At 42.0% G+C, this 18311-nt stretch overlaps 1 protein-coding gene across 1 annotated transcript; it reads right to left on the bottom strand.

Moving 5' to 3' along the window:
* Positions 1-309: 309 nt before the first annotated feature.
* LOC110307963 (cytochrome b-c1 complex subunit Rieske, mitochondrial) lies at positions 310-5147 on the bottom strand. Its single transcript, XM_021180277.2, has 2 exons — positions 4839-5147; positions 310-1202 (listed from the first exon to the last, which is right to left on the bottom strand). The coding sequence occupies exons 1-2, from the start codon at positions 5050-5052 to the stop codon at positions 592-594; spliced, it is 825 nt and encodes a 274-aa protein (XP_021035936.1). The 5' UTR covers positions 5053-5147; the 3' UTR covers positions 310-591.
* Positions 5148-18311: the final 13164 nt, after the last annotated feature.

Consider the following 18311-nt stretch of genomic DNA (forward strand, 5'->3'; position numbering starts at 1 on the left):
CTTGTTAGTTTTAATTTTGAGACAAACTTAAGAACTAGATGTGATGGCACATGCCTCTCATCCTATACCCAGCAAGCAGAGGAAGATTACAAGTTTGAGGCCAGTTTGGCTAGAGAGTAAAATTCAGTCTTTAAAGTGAAAATATTTCAATAAAATAATACATACTTCCATAACTGTGAAAGGTTTAATATCAAAATAGAAAAATATTAGATATCAAAATGATTTTCCTATCCACTTTGAAGTGAAAAGTAATGTCCCCACCTTTTCTCAAGTTCAAGATACGAAAAGAAATTTAGATGAGAACACCAATACAACAATCTGTAATGTTTTATTAGAATTAGCTATCAAAGACATTGCACCTTTCAAGTCTGTGACTGAATCTAATGATGTTCAACAGTGGCTTTATTATGCTAATGCTTGATAATATTTAACAATGAATTCAATTACTTCACATTAATGTTTGCCAATACATTATTAACAATTCTTAAATATTTTAAATCAACCAACCTAGATGTATACAAGGCTTACTCTCCACTCTTCTGAGGGGACCTGAAGACCGACAGAAACCTAGGCCCTGAGGAGTCCACGTGTCTAACCCACAACAACTACATCATCACTGGTGAACTCGTAGGCAGGCACTTCCAGGTTGAGAGGGGCAGGGCCCTTCCTGATCCTGCCAGAGGCGTCATAGTGTGACCCATGGCAGGGGCAATAATAGCCACCAAAATCCCCTGCGTTTGCAATGGGTACACAGCCAAGATGGGTACAGACACCTATCAGAATAACCCATTCAGGCTTCTTCACTCGATCTAAATCATGCTGTGGGTCCCTTAACTGGGACACTTCAACTGCAGCTTCCTGGTCAATCTCCTTCTTGGTTCTATGGCGCACAAACAGAGGTTTGCCTCTCCATTTAAAAGCCATGTTCTTTCCTTCAGGAATATCAGACAACTTGATCTCGATCTTCGACATGGCCAGTACATCAGCAGAAGCACTCATGCTGGAGACAAACTGGGAGACCACATTTTTGGCTGCGTAAGCCACACCCACCGTAGTAGTTGCAGTTACCAGGTAAGAGAAGCCTTTTCTAGCCTCACTGCTTTCTTTAGAAGATTTTGTGCTATCGAGAACTTCAGCACGACGATAGTCAGAGAAGTCGGGCACCTTGACATCTGTATGGGAAAAACGAACAGAAGCAGGAACTGCAAGACAAAAAGAAAAAACAACATAATTAAAAGCATGTCTTGAAAAGGGTACACATTAGCAAAGACTTTTGAGTTATAATGGCAAATAACACAGTAAACAGATATTTAAGTTTAAAAAAACAATTGCTTAGGTAGACTATCCAACTACACTAAAACTTAGTCCACCTTACAAAATGCTGTGTGACCATCTCACTCAGCCTAGCCTTGTATCTCTGCTATGTGCTTTCTGAAAAACTACTAGCTAAAAGTTTGTAACATACTAATTACAACACAATAAGCCTCGTGTGTTTTTTGGTATATTTTATAGAAAACTAAAGGATTGATAATTATAAATTCCAGGGCACAAATTGATATTACTTTATCTTCAAAGAAAGCCTCTAGTGTCAGAGGATAACAACTATTAGAACAGGTAGCAGCACTCAATAAAATCTGCAAAGTAATTATTAAATTTAATAAGAATAAAAAGAGGTAACTTTCATATATCTCCCCCTTTGGTAGAGTAACAACACCTATAAAATATATCTTTTTCATACTGTGGACTCTGAGTGGGGCACTTTTCCTGGAGGTCATAAAATGGGCCAAATGTTTTGTGACAAATGAAAAAACATTTACTGTTTGCATAAACTTTGAAAGCAGAAGTGACATGTCCTCTCTCTCATGCCATTTGTAAATATCTGACAAAAGAATGGACTACTGACACGACTCTAACTATGTTTAGAAAGTATTTCCTCATAAAATAATAGATACAATTATATGTATGAAAATATGAACCCTTGCAAAATGTATGTTTTAGGAACTACCACCACATTTACTTTTTTAGGGTAAAAAAGAAGGATGTTAAAATTTTTATTTTGGCCGGGCGTGGTGGCGCACACCTTTGATCCCAGCATTCAGGAGGCAGAGGCAGGTGGATTTCTGAGTTTGAGGCCAGCCTGGTCTACAAAGAGAGTTCCAGGACAGCCAGGGCTACACAGAGAAACCCTATCTCAGAAAAAAACAAAAAACAAAAAACAAAAAAACAAACTTTTATTTTCAGAAAAAAAGTTTTCAAAACAAAGATCTACTCATAACATACAATGCCACTGTAAGTGGCATTACTATCTTGGTCTTTAAAGGTCTCATCCTAAGAGACTTCAATACCCAAATATTAATATTTCACCTACTTTTTACATGAGTTCAAACAAGAATGAAAACTACCAAAATTACATTTCTGATAACCCTATCATTTTGGGGGAGAAACCAAGACATGTGTAGTGACAATTAGGACTTTTCAGACTCACACCACATGAATATGTATTACTCTACCTAATATCAATGTGATGGTGTTAACTGGCATTTGGAATCAAGTAAGAATTACTCCTCCAGGACAATGCCTGGAATCACTCTTTAAAAAAAAAAAAAAAAAAAAATTGTTGCACACCTAAAACAGAAAGGAGCCAAGTTCACAGTTTTACATTGAACAGTACCCATAACCACCACTTCCTAACAATAGAAGGTAACTAAAAACACTACACAGAATGACTCATTTGCAAGAGTTTTGCTGACAAAAGAAATCCAGTTATCAACTGTTCTCTATACAGCAAGTTACACATCACCATTATCAATCAAGGGACCTTTAGGAAATTGTTTCAAAAGTCATTTTCTATATAATTTGCACAAGTTATATTAAGCATAGATGCTTAATTTAATTCCAACATGATACGTGATCAGTTATTGAACTATCACCTCAAAATAGAGGAAATCTAAGGCAGGTAAACTTTTTGTAGTTGTAAAGCCAAGGTACTTAGAAATTTACATGAAAAAGATGCTCCCATAATTCAGACATTTTCCTCCACACACTTTCAATCTGAATCCACCCATTTTGTCACTACCTATCTTTCCATAGTCACCCAGATGGATTTTAACGGGCAATTAAGCTACAATGTAAAGTATGCTTTCACGAAAGGTTTTGGCTTTGTTTCTACATTGTCTGGTTTGGAAAATGCTTTCATGAAGCAGGCACACCACCAATTTTTATCAGAAATCTGACAAACTGAGGTGACGCTTTCACCTCTGCAATTTTCTCCTCCCTCACTTCTTACCGACTGATCCCCTAACCCAAGCAGACTCAGAACAAGGTAAGTTATTACACTTCTGTCCTGAAAAGTTTTTCAAAGACCCAATAGTGCCCCTTCACATTTACTCTGAAAAAAAGATCTTGACTCCAATGTATACAAAACCTGATACTGGGAGACAAAAACTAAGGAGCTATTATTCTACCCCTTTAAATCAAGGCCAGAAGTCTCAACAATAGAGTGGAGAGTGTCAACATGCTATAATGACATGAAGATATCAGCAAAAGTAAAATTTGTAATCTGACCTGACATTAAGGTTAATGGCTAAAATAGAGATAAACAGCAAACCCAGTGGGGATCATTAAAAATCTGCAGGAAAAGCTAACCATGGTGGCTCTGGGAAGACAGTCAGGAAGACTTTGAGTCTGAGGACAGCCCAGGATACATAGTGAGACCCTGCCTCAAAGAGAGACAGGACAGACAGACAGAGAGGCAGGATGAGAATGAATGCAGAATGAAAAGCTGTCTAAGAAGGCAATTTGATTGACACGTAGAAAGGTCATAAACTCAACCCCAAACAGTGCCAAGTAGGTAATACATTGAACAATCATAGTATGTTACTTTGCTTGGTATAGAGGAGAAAGCTATATGGATGTGATCTTCATTCTTTTAAAGTGAATGATGTTTCTAAACTCAATGGTCCCTGTGAACTTGAAATCAAGGTTCAATCTACTTGAAAAAGTGAAGAGTCAGTCAACTATCGGAGCAGAAACCAACGAGCCCAGTGCAGCTTCCCACATTTCAGGAGACACCAGAAAGCTTTCTAGATTTTTAAGTCACAAGGGAATGTGAAGCACAGACTTAGATAAACTAGGAAGAGACCACACTGCATAGATTCCCACTGTGTGGGTCACTTCACCTCTGATGGGTCTGTTTTCTGTATTTTAAAAAAAGTATTTCTGACTGCCTCGCCTTCACGACTAAGTAAGATTATGAAAGCCGTAGAGCCTGGTACCTGAAACCACTGCTGATCCCCTACAGTGGAACTGAGAGGGCTGGTTTTGTGTCTATAGGGATGGGGCTGCTAGGGAGTTAAGATGCTGAAAAGCGGCTGTACCAGTACACTGACAACTTCCTACATGGTTGTTGTGTTTTTTTGTTTGTATTTTTACAATTTCTATTTTTGAACACTTATCGTCTAAACCGTACCAATGGTTTTACATAGAAATCTCTAGTGTAAGACTCACAACCCCCCTACAAAGTTGTGGTAACGAGGAAACTTGCCCAAGGTCAAATTCCTGTAACCAACAGTATCTTAGCCGTGATACAGGGAGGCCGATCTTAATCAAGAAAGTCAAGTGTAGCCTGAGGAGGGAACCTAGACTGACGTGCAGACCGGCTCCTGACTCCTGGGGGATGCAGCTACCGGAGCATCCCAGCCGCATCCCGTCACCGTGAGCCCGCCTGCTCCGGGAGGCGCTCGGCCTGCCAAGGTCGCCGCGGCCGGCCCACCACATCCCAGCACACCGCCCTCCGCCGCCGCAGGGAACGAGATCGGGGTACTCGGAAGCCGGCTCACCGTTCAGGCCCACCGTGGCCACCAAAGGCCGGGCCGCGGCCTGGCCACTCAGCGACTCGCGGCACAGGAAGGGTCGCTTCACGTCCAGAACAGGTGGCTCCGAGGCGGCGGGCACCGCGCCTTGCAGCAGAGGCCGCAGCGCGCCCGCCACCCCGCGGGACGTGGCCGATAGGACGGGCGCGAACGGGCCCGAGCGGGCGGCGACCGACAACATGGCGACAGCTGCTCCAACCACCTCGTCGGTCACAAGGACGACCTTCCGTTCGAACGACGGCCCCAAGAGGAGCGGGAGGCGCAGGGCTTGTGACGTCAGCGCGACGCCGGAAAGGGCGTTTCGCAAGGCTGAGCGAATCCGGAGGGACGCCGCGTTAGGGGCGTGGCTTCGGGCGCAGGTTGGGGCCGGGGCAGGAAAGGGCAGGGCCTAGAGCTGACTCTCAGGTGTCTGACTCGGTTGCCCTGCCCCAGGAAAACTGAAGTCAGGAGGGAGTTCTTGTGGTCGTGATTGAGATTCTTCATTTAGGGCTAAAACCTTAAATCGGGGACGACCGAGGCATGAGAAAACAACAGGCTACTACTACTTCCTAACGCCTATCACCTAGAATAAATACCGGCCGCTTTTTGTCTTTTGCCAAGACGATTTTGATCTTCTTACAACAAAAAAGGCAGTAACCTATATGCAAGGTTTGACAAAAACAAACAAACAAAAAAACCAAAACGGTGGCTTACGATTATTCATCATCTTCTACGCTTTTGATTTGGTAGTTTCCTTCGTTGTTCATTTGTAATTATGATCTTGATGAAATAACACCATTGATACCAGCATTTTACCAGTGAAGGACCTGGTCCTTAGACCCTTTGCTCGGCATGGATTGCCAGGAGGCAGTGAAGTATTGTAGACCCCTGAGGATTTTTTTCTGAACAAGTGGGTTTTCCCAAGTGATGTTCGGCAGTACAAAAGAGTACAAAAGAGACTCTTACTCTCCTTCACATAGTGAGAAAACTGCCAGCTTTCTAACTTCTCTTTCAGTTCTGACTACACCACTAACAAAGTCTCTGTGAGATGCTAATAAACGTTAATCCCTCTTACACTTGACAATCTCCACTTTTCCAAGTAGAACAAACTTGATTTCAAGTTCACACAGACAATTGAGTATAGAGATGGCATTCACTTTCAAAGAATGAAGTTCTCATCCATACAACTTTCTCTATGCCGACTACTTCGTTTATTCTTTTAGGGTTTAAAAAACCTAGTAAAAAATAAAAACTAAGAATTTAAGCACTGCACACTCTGGCATGATTGTGATATGATGCTTGTATAATACATGGACTCTAGGACCTTGGCTGGTTTCTAAACCTTTGGAATTGTAAAACAATGTAGTGTTGTTTTAAGACATTATGTTTGTTATAGTAGCAATGTAAAACAACACCCAGGAGATCCGGGCCCTCACAGAAGAATGATTGCAGGTGTCCTTAGCCAGGGAGGATACTTGCTGGCTAGTCTGGGTCCTTTCTTGTCACTGTCACTTCATTCAGTTATGTTCTGAACAGGGACAGGACCTGGGATAACCCCAAAGAAACATTCAGTCCATGTAGATCTCACCTAAGGAACCAGGAGTGAATATCCACCATGGCAGAGATCAATCTAACCTTTTCTCTCTCAGATGAATCCCCAGATGGAGGTCTTCACCCCAAACTGCCCCTGCCTGTGGCTCTGTCTCATGATGGAACCGAATCCCCAGCTAGATACCAACTGCTGCTGGTGGTGCCAGTGCTTGTCCAGAGATGGACCATGGAGCGTTCCAGATGCATATGACACCATATACATCTGAGCTGGCCCAGGACAGACAGCCTTAGCTGAGAAACAACAAAGACGAGCCAGGGCCAGGAATAGGTCTCTTCTTCATCAGTTTTTGAGGATGTCAGAGGCCAGTTCTCCTACAAGAGCCAGGATGGCCCATTGCATTTTACTGAAATGTTTTCAAGCTTTGGGCTTCAGTTCACCTGCTTTTCAAAACTAACAGAAACCTGGTAAGTTCCTTTCCTACTGTTGCTATCTTGGCTATGCTGCTATCACTAAATTTCTAAGACTAGTTAGTTACTTATATGTGTTTGCAATTGTGTCCTATACACACCATGGCACAAGTGTCCCATCCTGTACATTTGGAGGTCAGGGGACACCTTGTGGGAGTCTGTCCTCTCCTATCTCACAGGTCTTGAGGATAGACCTCAGATTACCACTCACCTTTACCCGCTGAACCATCTCACCAGCCATTTTTTTAAAAATTTCTTGAGACTGGATAATTTTCAAAGAATCAAAAAAAAAAAAGTTTCGTATAGATCTGGAAACTGGAAGTCCACGATGAAGGGACCAGTAGGGAGAGTTGGCTGACCAGTACAACTCCCTTCTTCAAAGAAGGTGTCCTATTGCTGTGTTCTCTGTAGGAAGGATACTGTGTTCATACATGGTAGAAGATGAAGCAACACAAGGGAACAGCTTCCCTCAGTCAGCTCCTCAAACCCTGACCTCCTAGTGATGTTGCTATGGGATTAAATATTAAGACAGATTTTGTAGAGTGCAAATCACTCATGCTGAAGAAGCTGCCTATTCTCTGTCTGTTTTTGTTTTCTTTTTTTCTTTTTGAAAAGAAGACACTTTCAGTCTGATAACTTATTTTCTTAATTAAGAAAACAGAAATCTAAATAAACTAAAGCCCAACGGAATTTTATCACCGGTCTAAGTTGGACCAGGACCCAGATCAAAGTGCAAATAGGCTCCAAGAAGGTCTGTGTACCTGATTCTCAAGGGAGCTGGGATTGTAAGATGGCTCCACCAGCTACCATCAGTGGGAAGAACACACTCCGACCCAAAGCTGCATTAAAAATGTTCATGACACAACCACTCTGGAAATCAGTCTGGCGGTTCCTCAGAAAATTGGACATAGTACTACCGGAGGATCCAGCAATACCTCTCCTGGGCATATATCCAGAAGATGTCCCAACCGGTAAAAAGGACACATGCTCCACTATGTTCATAGCAGCCCTATTTATAATAGCCAGAAGCTGGAAAGAACCCAGATGTCCCTCAACAGAGGAATGGATACAGAAATTATGGTACATTTACACAATGGAGTACTACTCAGCTATTAAAAAGAATGAATTTATGAAATTCCTAGCCAAATGGATGGACCTGGAGGGCATCATCTTGAGTGAAGTAACACAATCACAAAAGAACTCACACAATATGTATTCATTGATAAGTGGATATTAGCCCAAAACTTAGGATACCCAAGATATAAGATACAATTTGATAAACGCATGAAACTCAAGAAGAATGAAGACCAAAGTGTGGACACTGTGCACCTTCTTAGAATTGGGAACAAAACACCCAAGGAAGGAGTTACAGAGACAAAGTTCGTAGCTGTGATGAAAGGATGGACCATTTAGAGACTGCTGTATCCAGGGATCCGTCCCATAATCAGCTTCTAAACGCTGACACCATTGCATACACTAGCAAGATTTTGCTGAAAGGACCCAAATATAGCTGTCTCTTGTGAGACGATGCCGGGGCCTAGCAAACACAGGAGTGGATGTTCACAGTCAGCTATTGGATGTATCACAGGGCTCCCAATGGAGAAGCTAGAGAAAGTACCCAAGGAGCTAAAGGGATCTGCAACCCTATTGTTGGAACAACATGATGTACTAACCAGAACCCTGGAGCTCTTGTCTCTAGCTGCATATGTATCGAAAGATGGCCTAGTCGGCCATCAATGGAAAGAGAGGCCCATTGGACTTGCAAACTTTATATGCCCCAATATAGGGGAATGCCAGGGCCAAAAGAATGGGAATGGGTGGGTAGGGAAGTGGGGGGCGCTATGGGGGACTTTTGGGATAGTATTGGAAATGTAATTGAGGAAAATATGTAATAAAAATATATAAAAAAAAATGTTCATGACATCCTACTGTCTCTGCTAGAGCAGATCACGTGCTCATTGCTGTGTCCTGGGAAATGGGAGCCATTATTTTCCCCAAGCCACTTCCTCTGAATCCCTGTGGTGCTGGTGCCTATGCAGTGGGTTGTCAGCTGGGAGGAGGAAGGGATGTGTAGCTCAGGAGCGTGTTTAGTCAGTGGGGGGCGGAAATCTACTGCAGAGTGATGCTTCCGCCTGAAGGTAAGTGAAATGCCACTTTTTAGCAGTGGACATAATTGGCCCTGGAGGGTCAAATCCAGTCCTCCCTGCATGGATGCTGCTTTGTCCTTGTTGTGTGTTTGAATTTGAACTTGCTGTCAATTTTTAAATTTTATTTTCTAATATTCTAAATTTTATTTTGTGTGCATGGATAGTTTGTCTGCATGTATGTTGTTGTGGCCACATGCATGTCTGGTACCTGTGGAGACCAGAAAAGGGTGTGAGATCCCTGGAAGTAGAGTTACACACAGATGGTCGTGAACCAACAGGAGGGTGCTATGAATCAAACCTGGGGCTTCTGGAAGAACAGCCAGTGCTTTTAAACCCAGGCCATCTTTACAGCCCCACCATCATGGATATTAAACTCCAGCAAAGCTCCCAGAAGATACTCAGGTTCCCAGCTACTTTCCTTGGGAAACCAGGCCACTTTAATTCCTCGCAGTGATGGACCTTTGAGCCAGGAGCCAGAAAAAGCTCTTCTTTCCTTTAAAAACAATCCATTTCCTGCTGTGGGATCGAGTGGTCTGAGGAACAGGGACAGTCCCCCTTCTTCCTCCTCCATATACCCTAATCTGCCTCCCAACCCCAAGCCCCTGTAGTTTCACAGGTCTTTGCAAAGAGCAAAAGTTTGTCATGAGCTCATCCAACTGATAAGGTGCCACCCCCTCTCTCCAAGAGCTACCCAGCAAATGCCCAGGGAGGAGTCCCACACAACTCATCACCATGACCTGGAGCCTCCCCAGCACCTGACCCTAACTTGACCAATCAAGTCTTCCTGGTGGCTCTGCTGTTAGATCCAGCGTTATCTAGCTCCCTCTGGTGGAAATCGAAGGCACTGCAACAGAAGTGCTTCCACAAAGGCAGACAGAGACCACAGCCAGCAGGTTGGCCAGAAGGAAGAAACTAGACACAGAAAACAACTATCTGAAGTGGAAACTTAAGGGTTCTTGGAAAGGCAGTTGGATGGCATTTTGCTTGGGCAAACAAGTGAAGGAACGTTTTGTTAAAGTGGACGCAGGTGTGAAAGGCTAAGGCAGACTCCTGAAGGAGCATTTCACTGAAGCAAACACAGGAGAAGGGGTGTTCTGCTAAAGCAAGCATGTGAAAGGACACGTGATGAAGGATTCTTTGCTAACATCACTCATGTATTACTCCACCTTAATTGCACAGTTGAGTTGCATTTGTCAGGATACCATAGAGAGAAATGCACCAAAATACGTCTGGTGGTGTGCTGCAGTTTGCACATGCAAGGCACTTGGAGGACACGTGATGTCTGGATGGTATAAATAGGACTCCATGGAGTGACAGAGACAGAGCCTGGCTTGCTGGTACAGCTAGCTGTGCAACACTTGTGGGTCTGGAGTCTTCGCTTCCCTAAGAGAGGCACAGCTGAGAACTTCTCCTGTGTGTTCCTGTTGGTCCCTCCTGCTGACTCAAGCTGAGGCTGAGGCTGAGGCTGAGGAGGCTGAGGCCTGGCTACCTCTGCTAGGTCACGTCACCGCTATTGCTGACCCAACTCTACCAAACTGGACTGCTGGTGTATCTGTGAGGTGTTTGTGAGTGGATCGAGCTGTCACTGCTAACCTGTGAACTGAACTGCTGATTTCCAGACAACACAGAAGTTGCTCTAAAGAACCTTCCTAAACAGGTCCACTTCCCCTGTATCCTTTCCACTAGCTCTGGTGAGTGGTGGGTTGCAAGGAAAGTTAAAGCATTTAAGAACCATCATTAAAATAGGAAAAAATTAAAGTTACAGCTATCTGTTGGGTGTTTATTTGTTGTTGTTGTTGTTGGTTTTTGTAAGTATGCATCTGCTTTTTGTCTAGTCAAGCATCGTGCTGGCTGTCACAAAACCTGAGTAGCCACAGGAACAAAACGGTTCCAGGAACAGGTGTCCTGTGCTAGAGAAGCAGAAGGTCACACCTACACCGAACATTCTAGAAAGACCAATGATTAGTTAGAGCATCAGTGAGTGTGGAGATGGTGAAACACTACAGATCCAGATCCTAATACCTGAGGCTATCTTAGTCCCTTCAATAGCCACTTATTGTGCTTCTTCTCTGTATATGACTCAATATTCTTTTGGCATATATGAAAAGATGTCTACCGTCTAATAACCTCAAGACTAAAAATGTCATCAGACAATGTCTGGGGCCCTTAACAAAGATTTCTCCACTTTGCTATAAATGACCTATTTGGGCTTTCCGCCAATGCACTTGAAAGTGTTGATTCAATATTTGTTGTTGTTCTGTTACCATAGAAATGTCACGACACCATTACCATGGTTGGTACGTGGAACTTGACTTACATTAAATCTGTATCTGTAGTCATCATTCATATTTGGCTGCAGAATAATCTCTTTGAGGTGAGAACAATGTTTTGGTTTAGGTTGTTTGTTTGTTTGGGGATTTTTTTGGTTTCTTGTTTATTTGTTTTTGCATTTCCCCCCACTTTGGCAGTACACGCAACCTCATACTTCTTACTTCTGTGTCACAAAAATTTCAAGGCATTCTTATATTTGACGAACAAGTGAATTAACCACCACAGTGTTCTGGACTAGTCAATCTGGAGCTCATGGAACTCTGAGGATAATTAAGAACTGGGCTGGTGTCAGAACTCCCAAAGCCACCCCCATGCTAGTTGCCTAGCCGGGAGCAACTACGCTCTAGAGACAGCACGTCCTAATTGTTCCCAGGTGACTTCCACAGCCAGCTCTGACTGGGCCATGAGGAAGAACCCTGGAACTTAGGCTCAGCTGCCCTCAGTTCTCTGAACTGGTCAGAAAGACTCAGCCTACCTACCTTGTGTGCCAGAGTCCCTGAAGCTTGCAGCCTTCAGTCAGAGTCCCAGCCCCTCTCTGCCCCTAGAGGCCTCCCTCTGTGTATCCCAGCAGCGGCACTGTATCTGGGTTGCCTCCCAGTCTCTTTGTAGAAGAAAGGCTACAGGGAGGGAGGCATGATGAGAGGCTGGCCAGGTTCTCAAAAGCAGGAGGGGTCGCGCAAGAGGGGGTCTTCTGGGATCCAACATTGTTACAGGGGCTCGGGTGCTACAGGTAGCCAACAAGGTTATGTGTTGATCTTGCCTTTTGTGGATCTGGTCCAAGATGCTCTCACCTAGTGGGCTGAGTGGAAGGATGAAGGCGATGTGGGCCCCTCCCATCATCCTACCTTCTCCTGGCAGGCCAAGGTGAGCACTTTTGCAAAGAAGTGATTCCCGCAAGGCACTGAGGACGCAGACGGCACAGCCCTTTGGCAGTTATAGAGAGATTCTAAGGCAGTTGGCCATTGGGGACAGGTTCCCAGCACAGTGCTAGGCTTCATCCGTCCGAGAAGAACAAGCGACTTGGAGATGTACCAATTAGATTTTAGAAGGATTTTTTTTTTTGAGGGGGGTACTATTTATATATTTTTAAGTGGATAAGTGTTTACTGGCATGTATGTATGTGCACCGTGAGCCGTCCTGGCACCCAGGGAAGCCAGAAAAGGATATGGAATCACTTGAAACCTGAGTTTCAGATGTTTTTGAGTGGCTATGCGGGCACAGGGAACCTAACTCGGGATCGCTACAAGAGCAGCCAGGACTCTCAGCTGCTGAGTCAGCCTTCGAAACAAGTCCGAAACATATTCGATCTTGGTTTTGTTTTTTTGTAAACCAAGAATACTTACGCTAATCCTACAAGGTTGGGCTAAGAACGGAAGATAATAATGAGTTGATCACTGCCAGTTTGTAGGAAAACTGCCCTCAATCATAGTATAGAAGTACTGCTTCTCCCTTAGAGATTGTTAAATGAGAGCAGGTTCTGACAAGAGTTCCAGGATGAATGAACCACAAAGACACCACATTAAGGGAAAGACGCTAATCAAAGGGGGCCGTGTTGTGAGTTATTTCACTTTCATGAACTCCCTAGAGTAGTCAAATGGGCGAGGAGGGTGGGAAAAGGGCAACATTTAATGAGTACATAGTTTCCACAGGGGATGGTGAAGCATTCTGGGCATGGATGAGGCAGAACACACATTCTCCTCAGAAGGCCACGTTTTAAGTAAAACAAGTCTTAACAAATGAAGTTGTGAAATGATTTCTTGTATTCCTATAACAATGGAACAAACCCAGAAATCAATAGCAGAAAAGCTATAAAAATTTATAAATTTGATGAAACTGAGTATTTAAGAAATCAATAGAGAAACTTAAAAATTCCTGAAGCCAACTGTAAATTAAAACATGTCAGAACCTATAGGATACAATGGAAACAGTATTTACAAGGGCTATGTTAAATATCAGAGAAATTACAATGATGCAATTCAAATTGTTAGAAAAACGAATAGATTCAAGATAGTAAAGATGAGGCCAAAATTTAAACAAAGAGGAAAGAACTATTTAAAATTAAAATATTGTTTTTAAAGGTAAAATTGATAAACTTTTAATGAAACCTTAGAAAAGAATGAAAATCCAAACTAATGAGATTAGAAATCAAAAGGGAGACATTATAACCAGTGAAATTTAGAAGACCATTAGGACATAATTTGAAAATGCATAGCCCAATAAACTGGAAAATCAAGAGGAAACAGGTAAATTTCTAGACATACTTGACATATCAAAAATCAAGGGGATATAATCAACAGACTTACAACAACATTGAAGCCGTGATTTAAAAAGCCCAGAGGGATTCCCTGGATTTTATCAGAACCTATGAAGCCAACACCAATACTTCTCAAGTAATTACATAAAGTAGTAAAAGAATGATATTGAGATGGTTTCACAAAATCAATAGCACCCTGATACCCAAACTAGATTAGGACACAACATAAAGAGAAAATTATAAGCCGATCTTCCTGATGAACACAATCTCATCAATATACTTGTAAACCTAATCCAACAAACTGAAAGAATGCTTCCTGAGACCGGGTGGACTCTCTTCCAGAGATGCAAGAACACTTCAATGTACACAAATCAAATAGCAAGTCACACAGACTCAAGGACAGAAATCACATGGTCACTTCAATAGATGCAGGAAAGTTGACCATCTCTTATCATAAAAGAGGAAACTAAAAACACAAATACCAGATCTCAACTTAATAAACATTACTTATGATGAGTCATTCAATGGCATTATACCAAGCGGGAAACTCAAGGCCTTCTCCCTGAACGTGGAAGTAAGGGAAGTGTGTCTACCTTTCCATTCATATTTAACACTTGAAGTCTTCTTAGAGATTCGTTTATTTCCTGTGTTTTAACTTATGAGCACGTGTGCATGCCTGGTGCCCCCAGAGACCAGAAGATGGCACCAGATCCCCACCTCTCCATCTGCCAGCTCTTTTTTTTTTAAAGTTTTATCACGAGCAATAAAACAAGATAAAGAAATAAAAAGGATACAAACAGGAAAAGAAGAAGTGAAATTGCCCATATTTGTATTTGATGTGACTTTATTTGAGAATCCTCAATCAAATAAATGTTAATACTGGCACTTTCAGCAAAGTCTCATGACACAAAATCAACATACTAAAAACAGTGGCTTCTCTAAATGCCAAATAAAGATCACCTTGAAAGACAACTCAGAAACCAGTTCTAGTCACAATAGCATTACAAGAATACTTTGCTGTAGTCTTAACCAAGGAGGTGAAAGACCTCTATAAGGAAATCTATAAAACACTAAAGCCAGAAGACACTCCCCACTACTAAACGGAGAGACCTCCCAGGCTCATAAACTGTCAGACATAATACAAAAATGGCTACAGTATCAAACCTGATCTTTAAATTCAATGCAACTCCTTAAAAATTACTACAGCATCCCTCATGGATCTAGAAAAAAGTTCTAAATTTATCTGAAAAGATCCCAGATAGCCAAAATGATACTGAGCAGAGAGAAACATGATGGAGCTTTGGTAGTGCTTGATTTCAAGCTTTACTACAGAGCTATAGCAACAACGCAACCATGGAGCTGACACAGCAAAGGGGACTAGAACATTAAACAGAAGAGCCAGAAATGAAACCACATGGCTACAATTACTCAATATTAGACAAAGAAGTTTCTCTACCTACCTACCTCCTGTTCTTTCTTTTTTTTCATTTCTTTTCTTTTTCTTTTCTTTCTTTTCTCTTTTTTCCCTTCTTCCTCTCTTTTCTTCCCCCCTTCTTTCTCCCCCTCCCCTTTCCCCTCCCTCTCCCTTTCTCTTGCTTTCATTCCTCTTTTTTTTTTTTTTTGAGAAAATACAAGATCCTTAACAAGTGCTGCTGAAAACTGGATACCCACACGTACTATAATGAACCTAGATCCACATCTTTTACCTTGCCAAAATAACTTAAAGATTGAGGCAAAACACAAACAAAATGCAGAGCTGTAGAGGCCAGACCAAAACGGATACATTTCCCACAATTCCAGCCCCTAAGGCTCAGGATCATTGTGGAGGAGGGCACATAAAGATGTAAGAGCCAGAGGATCATGAAGTGTGCTGTTGAGACTCTGACTCCTGGGAATGCCAGAAGCTGTACCCATAAACTCTCACCAACATGACAGCCTAAACATGACCCAAACAAAGATGCCACAGATTTTTAATATCAATAAAAAGAGAAATCACTATGTCCCATACAGGCCTGAAACAAATAAGAAGGGACACACTGAACACAGTTCTCAGGATCTGATAACATTAAGTAACTTGAAAATTCTTACAACTATTAAGAAAACTGAATTAACTTTCTATTGTTTGAGAAATTCACACATAGAATGAATTTTGACCAAATCCACTCCATGCTTCAATTCTTTCCCTATCTCGGTGCCAGACCGTCTACTGGAGTATGGGTAGACTTTTAGGAACCATGTACCTGAAGAAAACTGATACCCCACCCCCACCCCAAGACACCAACTGCTAACAGCTTCTCAGTTACAAGTTGGACGTCATGAGCCCCTCCCTATCCAGCATGACATTTGGACTGGACTGATTTTGTTCAGGTCTTGTGTGGGCAGACACGGTCATGGTGCATAGCATATGCAATAGTGCTGTTGTGCCTAGCAAATAAATATTTGTTGCAAATGTCTCTAACCCCTGACTCTTATCATCTTTCCACCCCTTCTGTGGTGATCCCTGACTGTTGGGGTGAACAGAAATGGGGTCTGATATAACTGTTCCATTCGAGTAGAACACTCTACCATCTGTTAGTCTCTGCACCTTGATAAGGTGTGGGTGACTGAACTAACCATCAAAGGAGGGTTAAAGAGGCTTCTCGGATGAGAGCTGCGAGATGCACTAATCTGTTGGCAGTTGAAGCTGGACAGATGGGGCTAGGTTTAAAAATATTAATAACCATCAAAAATAAACTCCAGATCAAGAAAGTAATACTATAGAGTTAAAAAGTATTAAGGAATTAATACCAATTTAATACGCATCCCAGAAAAATAGAAGAAAATGAGATCCTTCACAATTAATTTTATGAAGGTATATTACTCCTGCTAAAAGCCAAAAACCAGCAAGTAAGATGGGGCCCCACAACCACTCAGGAATACTGACACAAAATATTTAGCATTAACTAAAACTATACCGATTTAGGAAAACAGTTAGGAGAAGCTTTGGGATATACAAGAATAGACAAAAATGTTCTTTGATAAGTCAATCAACAGAACAAAATATCTTCTATATCAGTTTATACACAGGGATTTATCTTAAAAGTGGCATTTTAGAAGTGAAAGGGAAACATTGAGTCTTTGACAATGAGCTGCTCAGTTTAACAATTAGTAAAACAATTAGTAACAAAGAGCAATCTGTTTAACATACAATTCCTAACGTTAATATGAAAAATGTCATCTCTTTAAGCATATTAATAAATGATGTCCACAAGCAATTTACAGAAGTAAAACACATGGCCAATAAATGTGAGAGAGTCCCCAGCCTCACCAGCAATCTAGGGAATGTAAGTCAACCAGTGTTCACTACCACTAAGTACCAAAAAATTATCTCTTCAAAATCCTATATGCCCTGTAACCATAAATGCACAAAAACTGAGCAGAAGACATGGGCTGCTGAAAGTGGCTTCATATGAAGAAGGAAGCTAACATGAGTGGTAAAATGGATATTTAGGGCATTTATTATTATTGCTTAAAATTCTTACCCAAAAGCTCATGCATCACTTGTATAGCTGTAGAAATCAATACATTTCTAAACAAAACTAAACCAGTGAAAAATGATAGTGTGTGAAGAGCCAAGGGAGCTCATGATGAAAACGACATGTAGTTAGGATCCTGTTGTACCCATCTTAAACTTCTGTGCGTTGCCTACAGGATCACAGGATGGCAGCAGCTGACCTGATCCCTTAGCTCAGCAAACACAGATCTGAAGATGAGCCCTGAGAGAGAGATCTGAGGCAGGAGGTAGAGAGAAGATGACGACAGAGGCAAAATGGCGCTCCAGCTCCAGCAGCAATGGAATCCATTCTTCATTCTACTTCCTCCTACAGCAAATGAGTCATCCATGCTGTCTAAAAGCTTTCCTGGGGTGGGGGGTGGGGATTCTGAAGTGCTCTCTGAAATTCTGTTTATTCCCAAGCTGCTGTACCATACACTATTCACATCTTACATTCTCTCTATGCTCCCTCCCTGAAGTTCTCCTCTTTCATGGCAAAAGCAGCATAGCTGGCTACCCAGAAACAGACCAACATGGTCTTTGAGATTTTAGGGTCAACCTGGAGACCTTTGAGATCCACCTCCCTGGCCTTTTTTTACCCCTATTTTCTAAGTCTAAGCATAGACTGAAATATCTCTATAGGAAAAATAACTACTTCTTCACTGCCCATTAATTCCTTTTTGATCTAGATAGACACTAAACTTCGGAGATCTGTTATCCTCAACTATACTCAGTTATAAATGGCAACTGAATGGACCAGCATGGACAGAGGTGACCTTAGTTCTCTGCCACATGGCTCCTTCATCAGACATGCCCTGCATTGGTCAGGATGCAGGAGTTTCACCCCCAGTGTCTGAGTCAGCATAGTTCTCATCAGCAGGACATACCCACACCTGGTCTCTACACTCACACCCACAGCAGTGCTGGCTTCCTTGGGCCCCTCCCAGCCTCACCTTTCTTCTCCTTTTCTTCATCTTGATAATTTTCTTTCTTTTTTTTTTATAGTATATGTTGTCATGTTTATTCCTTTAAATGGCTGAATAGCATTCCACTGTATTTATGTGTAACATTTCTTTTTTTTTTTCTGGATAATTAGAAACTCTTTTTTTAATTTTTAATATTTTTTTATTACATATTTTCCTCAACTACATTTCCAATGCTATCCCAAAAGTCCCCCA

Source organism: Mus caroli, chromosome 13 (genome assembly GCF_900094665.2).
Source record: "Mus caroli chromosome 13, CAROLI_EIJ_v1.1, whole genome shotgun sequence".
Taxonomy (NCBI): domain Eukaryota; kingdom Metazoa; phylum Chordata; class Mammalia; order Rodentia; family Muridae; genus Mus; species Mus caroli.

Coding starts and splice junctions, on each gene's coding strand:
- LOC110307963 (XM_021180277.2), bottom strand. CDS start 5,052: ATGTTGTCGGTCGCCGCCCGCTCGGGCCCGTTCGCGCCCGTCCTATCG. Junction 1,203..4,838: donor GGCCACGGTGGGCCTGAACG/GTGAGCCGGCTT, acceptor TTTGTCTTGCAG/TTCCTGCTTCTGTTCGTTTT.